Below are 6,580 nucleotides of genomic sequence, written 5' to 3'. Positions count from 1 at the left end.
GATAAGAAATTTATAGTGACCCAATCAGAGAAAAGAGGTGTAGACATAAAATCTTTTATGATCCGTATGTTGATAAATAGGAATTTTTTACGCAGAATATGTGGAAAACAATTACCCGTGTTAAATTGAATTTCATAATATTGATAAATAAATATTATTGATCTAAAAGTGAAAATAGTTTTCGAATTTAACAGTAAAGAAGAGAATCAAGAGAGTAAAAAAAAACATAATTTTAATAAGGATCAATATAGAGATACGGAAAAGAAGGTTGATTTTATAACTAATTATTAATATCGATTTTTTTATAAAGCGTTTTGATTGTTGTTCTGTTTCATACCCTTTGATTAAATTTCATGGTTCTTGTCTGTTTGCACATTCACCTTCTCCCCATAAAAAGTTTGTATTCAGTATTTGTCTTTTTACTAATATTCCATTGTACATCACCACTAGTCAAATGATAATATGTATGTAACATTTTAGTTTTTATTTACGATTATGAATTACAAACTACGAAATCATATGGTCATATTGTCATAAATATATAATATTTCTATATCGATGGGTTGTGTATCACTCAAACTTAATTTTTCTGTTTAGTGTTTTCAGGATTGGTGTTTTTTCTCTCTTTTGATCAAAGTCTTGCCTTTTTCTTTGACTTATTGTAATATGATTGACTCCTTCGTATTTTCTATTAAATTTTATTTCAATAATCATCTGAAAACTATAACGTACGATTGTTCTGTGAGTACTCTCATATAAAATTTGTCTTGTAATTTATCTTTATATATAGTTATCACAATATAAGAAAAACACATTTCTTGTTTTAGAAAAATCAAGAGCTATTCTTCTTTTCATTTCATAAATTGATGATAGACAAAATTATAAATTGAGTAAATACATAATACGATAACATCTATTATTAAATTATAATTGGTTATCATCACAATGCAATTCAAAAGTGAGATTGTCGGGTTCAGTCATTACTACCAATCATCATAACGTGGTGGTCTTTCCATTGGTTGTGGTCTTGGTTTTTTCCTCAATGGTTCTACTTTCTTCCTTTCGTTGTCTCTTTTCAGTCTATGAAAACATGTTTATTTCAAATCATATTTTATCTTTTGAATTACAAACGCACGTCATCAATTCAATGTAAAACGTATTACTAATTAAAATTTGTTTTAAAAAGAATGAAGAAATATTACATGTACTACAGAAAATGCAATTACTAAACTTAATATGTACGTAGGGATATGGAACATATACTGTATGTGTTAATTGAAAGAAGGTCAACCCTACTATGCTTCTGAAATTTACATACTTTCACTCGAGTAATTTACTGCGGTGTCCACTCTAAGGTATGAAAATTAAACTATCTCGAAATGATTGATATCTTATTCAACGTGGCGGCGTTGTCGAGCCTATATCAAAATGTTAATTTATATAAAATGAAGATGTAGGGCAATAGTCATTGAGTCAGAAACCAAACAACACAAACACCACAAAACAATCTGAAGTCAATATACGTTCTTAATCAATAAACAGGTTTTGAACAATATGTCAAGCCCTTTTAACATACCCAAGGTCATACCTTCCTCATCGTGAAGAATGTATATAAAAAAAAGTATCACATTGAAAAGGATTTTTTACTTGTATATAATATATTCCTTTATATTCCTTTATCTACAGTATTTCCGTTGTGTGACAACTTACCATGTTTACTTTCAATATAATTTCAATACTAAATAGACAAATTGTGTTTTTTTTAATTCACTAAATCATTGAAATTATGTTTAGTATTGCATGTTTGTTCTATAGTGATAATTAAATAGACATTATTCTTCCCACATTATTACACTTTGATTAGTGTATAAAGTATTGTATTGTTTTGTTATTGATTTAGTTTCCGGATTTATCACCAAGTGCAGGTAATCATGTTGTCTTAAAAAAATTAAAACATCACATCTACATGTATTTACTATGAATGATGAATCTATAATAGACTATCTGATAGTATATACATACGCTCCACAAATGCAGCGGTAACAGCAACAGAATGTAATAAGTAGAGCTAGTGCTGATAGTGACATAAAAGCAATTGCCCATGATGAAACTAAAATTTAAAAACAAATAAGTCATCTTGAAATAACATTTCAGTCATTACCTTATACGTTTACGTATTATGCATACATTACAGTCGTTATTAACTTTTAAAAATATTGCTAGCAACCTAAAACAAGATTTGTTTAAACAATTTTGTACAGAGAAAACATTTTTTTTTAAATTATAACCACCTTGTTGAGGATTACCAGCATTTATTTAATGTGATACCTTGTACATTTAATACGCAGACAGCTTTTATTTATTGTGCATGTTGCTAATTCCGTTTCACATCAAAATGAATGATATGTTTAACATCAAATAGAATAAACTTAAATATAATTTTTTAGTTAGCAGTCAAAAATAATTGGTGTCTGGTTGACAGAATGTATTGAACGTTCAGTAGCAATTATTTGTTCAATCAATGTTTAAGACAAATAAAATTAGTTTTTTTATACAGTAAGGAACAAGGATAGGTTAAAAGCAAGATTGGTCAATATACTACGTAAAATAGTTATATGAAGACTAGATAATGTTTGTCTTTCAAAGCTGCGTTTTTCTATCTGTTTCAGCAATTTTGTAGATTTCAATTTTGTTTAAACGTAACCTTTATATTTCTTTGTTTTGCTTATCATATACAACCACAAAAGGCAGAATTTTTACTTACATTTGTTGCACATTTTGCCTTTGAAAAAAACTACACATTCACAATTGAAATCATCAACCATATCTTTACATGTTCCGTACTGACATGGGCTGTTAGCACAATCATCAATATCTGTTAACAAAACGTGATAAAAACAAGAATGTGTTCCCAGTACACAGATGCCCAACTCGCACTATCATTTTCTATGTTCAGTGGACCGTGAAATTGGGGTAAAAACTCTAGTTTGGCATTAAAATTAGAAAGATCATATTATAAGGAACATGTATACTAAGTTTCAGGTTGATTGGACTTCAACTTTATCAAAAACTACTTCGACCGAAAACGTTAGCCTGAAGCAGGACAGACGAACGAACGAACAGACGCACGGACGTACAGACCAGAAAACATAATGCTTTTCTACAATCGTAGGTGGGGCATAAAAATGTGGAAGAAATTTTCTTGATCTCCCAACTGTTAGTATGCAGTATGCAATTTCTATTTAATTAATAGAAGTGTTCCTAGTTGAATTGTTTTTCTGGTTTGGTCTCTTTTATGAATCAACACTGACGTGAGTAAAAGATAGGTTATAATGAAATTGTGGTCATATCATATGAAAACTGTTTGTCATTTCAATGTAACGGTTTCACGAAACATTGAAACGTAGTACGTCAAGCCAATACATTCTCAGGTAAAACATATTCAATTTGGTTTTTGATCATATGCCATAAAACTGGTTTAACTACGATTTTATGGTTCACAGAACATGAAATATAGTGCGAACAGGGATCAATAAAATCAGTGATAATCAATATTAAAGTCACACTTACAAACAGTATCAGTTTTACTGTTCAAAATATTCAATCAGTAGAAGATCTATATTTTATGAACACGTTTCGTGAAAAACAGGTGTTTTTTTTCTAAAAATAAGCATTCAAACTTTTTTGTCATATTTAACAAGGTTTTGGTATGAGCTGGAGAAACAAATTAAGCTGAAACAGACTGTGCTATATGATCAACAGTATCTATTAAGCTGATAATAAAATTAAATTTTTTAATGGTTAAAATTGCCTTTTACCTTTGTCACAGTTATGTCCCTCATATCCAGGAGAGCACAGACAGAAATACTGATTTTTCAGTGGTATACATTTTCCTTGGTGACAAGGATTTCCAGAACAACTTGTGACCACACCTTCTGTAAAATTGAGGATGTCAAGAACACATTGTTTTATGCATTTTTCTTATTATAGCAATGCAAATTGATTTATATATTATGCTTGTGTATTATGAAATATTTCTTAGCAAAATAGTTAATCGAATCATAAATAATATTTGTTGTATATATATATACATATATTGTCATGTGAAAACAAACTCATCAATAAAACAGTTAAATTATTGACAATGAATTTCCAGAATTGAGTAAGAAGTGATGATTATTAAACTTTTAATACTTCTATAGCTGCCTTATAATCGTTTACCTTTAGTTTTATTCATTCTAAAACACTATATGTTTTTGACTTAGGCCGTGTTCACATTGGTCTACATTAGGTGTGGTGTAAGTGTACTCAACATTTACTTATAAACTCTATTAGGCTTTGAGTACATGCATACGATTGTTAATGTAGACCATGTCATGGTGCTCATGTGTAAGTTAGTCTATAAAAAGGTATGTACTATGACTATATTGAATGAAGTAACATATATTGAACACAAATGATTATGTCGATACTAAAATGTTTATAAATTGAATACAAATACTATTTTGAGTTGCAACATGTATTGTGCTTGGTTTATTTGGTGTTTTCTGAGTCTTTGGTGTCGTTGTCTCAGTCGTCGTTGGTATTGTGGTTGTCTTTGTCGTCGTTGGTATTGTGGTTGTCTTTGTCGTCGTTGGTTTTGTGGTTGCCTCTGTCGTCGTCGGTATTGTGGTTGTCTTTGTTGTCGTTGGTTTTGTGGTTGTTGTTGATGTTTTAATAGTTGTTGGTAATGTTGTTTGTACTAAAAAATAATCATAGTCAATTATTATGTCGAAAATCCAAAGCCTGATTTTGAATAGTATATAAAGGATGCAGAGGTCTGATATGTGCAAGTAAATTTAAAATAACAGTATCAAAAAGAGAATCTGCTTTCATTCTTGATTGTTTTCTGTAGTAGGAAAATAAAATATGTGAAAGATAACGCACATCTCACTTTCTACGACATCACAGCAATTCTGTATAATGATTTCACAAATACATGGGACGAATTATTATGGCAGACTGATTTCAAATATAACCGAAAATGCTACATAAATTGTACGATAACCTACGAACAAGTGATTATTTCTGTAGATATACAATACTTCAACTTTAACAAAATTATTATAAATACTTTTATGGGTAAATTTTACTGTAAAAAATGTGTTTAATAAAACAAATTATCTAGAAATACATTCCTCTTGAATCGTCATAAATTTGCCGCCAGCTTTGCAGTATGCAGTTATCTAACCGCACCTTTCGTTAGAAATCAAGTAATCGTACAGCGCAGGTACGAATGGAGAACCATGCAAAAAGAAATATTAAACACTCAAGGAGGGAATAACGTTTTTATTTGATTCTGAAAGAAATCTATAAAATTCACCTAATGATTTAACAACATTATTATGATAAATTGAATAAACAACAAAAAATGCATGGACAATAAAAGATATCTTTACCGTTCATTTGTTTATCAAGTGCTATTTGCTTCTCTGCGTCAATTTTAAATGGTCAAGATTAAATAAACTTCTGAGCGTTATCTAGTAGTAAAAGTTTCGATAATGAATCACCAAATGCTGTGTTGTGTTTTGATTATATGTAATATATTTGATGTAAATGGAAAACAAAAAGCCCACATTATTTAGTGTACTATATATCAAAATAAGAAGATAGGGTATAATTGCAAATGTAACAACACTCCACACAGACCAAATGACATAAAGGTTAACAGCTATAGATCTCCGCACGGTATTCTACAATGAGCAAAACACAAACTGCATATATAGTCAGCTATAACAGGCCTCAAATTTAAAAATATAAAACAATTATAACGAGAAAAAAAATAACGGCATTATTCATGCACAAAGTAAGGAAAACACATACAAATATGACATACGACATCAAACGACAACCACTGAATACAGAGATTTTACGACCCCTTAAGCTAAAGGACTTACGAGATAACAAAAATCTTCAGTATAAAACCTCTTTGTATTCAACGTTGTCAACAGAGATACTTTACACTTGTATCAACAGTTTAGACTCAATGCATTCTGTTTGTCACGTTTTGTTCTGTATGAAATGTCTAATGAAACATTATTTTCGAAGAAATTCTTAAGTTCTGTATATTTTAAATGGATAACAGATAAAACGTAACCAGGTACATGTTTTATCTGGCTGTTACGTTTCATGGCTGTACAATTCAATGTACTTCCATCGAAATCAGTTCAATAAATTTTTAATATGGTTAACGGAAACGCATTTGTTTTCTTCATTGATTTCTCATGGTAAAGTTTTAGTTAAAACCCTTTACAGCGACAATTTTGAAATTAACGTATTCATTACTATACAATTATTTGGTGTACGATATACATTTTTTTTCAGTTTTGCAAAGAATTTCAGAAAATGTTACAAACTTCAATTTCTGACATTATGATGTTAAATCATTATCTGATTTAAATTTTGAGGATTCAAGAAACATTGTTAAAAGAACCATTCAAAAAGTGAAAGTTTTAATTGTATTTAGTATGAATTAGAAAATAAATTATCACTAAACAAAGTGATCTAAGCAAAAGAGAAGAAAATAGCGATGATAACACCG

At 29.5% G+C, this 6,580-nt stretch overlaps 1 protein-coding gene across 1 annotated transcript; it reads right to left on the bottom strand.

Annotated features, from left to right (window-relative positions):
- Nucleotides 1-829: 829 nt before the first annotated feature.
- On the bottom strand, nucleotides 830-4,237 carry LOC143063797 (uncharacterized). Its single transcript, XM_076236212.1, has 5 exons — nucleotides 4,222-4,237; nucleotides 3,819-3,935; nucleotides 2,765-2,875; nucleotides 2,023-2,110; nucleotides 830-1,080 (listed from the first exon to the last, which is right to left on the bottom strand). The coding sequence occupies exons 1-5, from the start codon at nucleotides 4,235-4,237 to the stop codon at nucleotides 984-986; spliced, it is 429 nt and encodes a 142-aa protein (XP_076092327.1). The 3' UTR covers nucleotides 830-983.
- Nucleotides 4,238-6,580: the final 2,343 nt, after the last annotated feature.

The sequence above is a fragment of the Mytilus galloprovincialis genome, chromosome 1, assembly GCF_965363235.1.
Source record: "Mytilus galloprovincialis chromosome 1, xbMytGall1.hap1.1, whole genome shotgun sequence".
Taxonomy (NCBI): Eukaryota; Metazoa; Mollusca; class Bivalvia; order Mytilida; family Mytilidae; genus Mytilus; species Mytilus galloprovincialis.
Note: the sequence above shows the minus strand (reverse complement) of the source record. Positions and strands in the feature narration are given on the sequence as shown.

Coding starts and splice junctions, on each gene's coding strand:
- LOC143063797 (XM_076236212.1), bottom strand. Junction 2,111..2,764: donor AGGCAAAATGTGCAACAAAT/GTAAGTAAAAAT, acceptor TTTAAATTTTAG/TTTCATCATGGGCAATTGCT. Junction 1,081..2,022: donor TACCGCTGCATTTGTGGAGC/GTATGTATATAC, acceptor ATGTTTTCATAG/ACTGAAAAGAGACAACGAAA.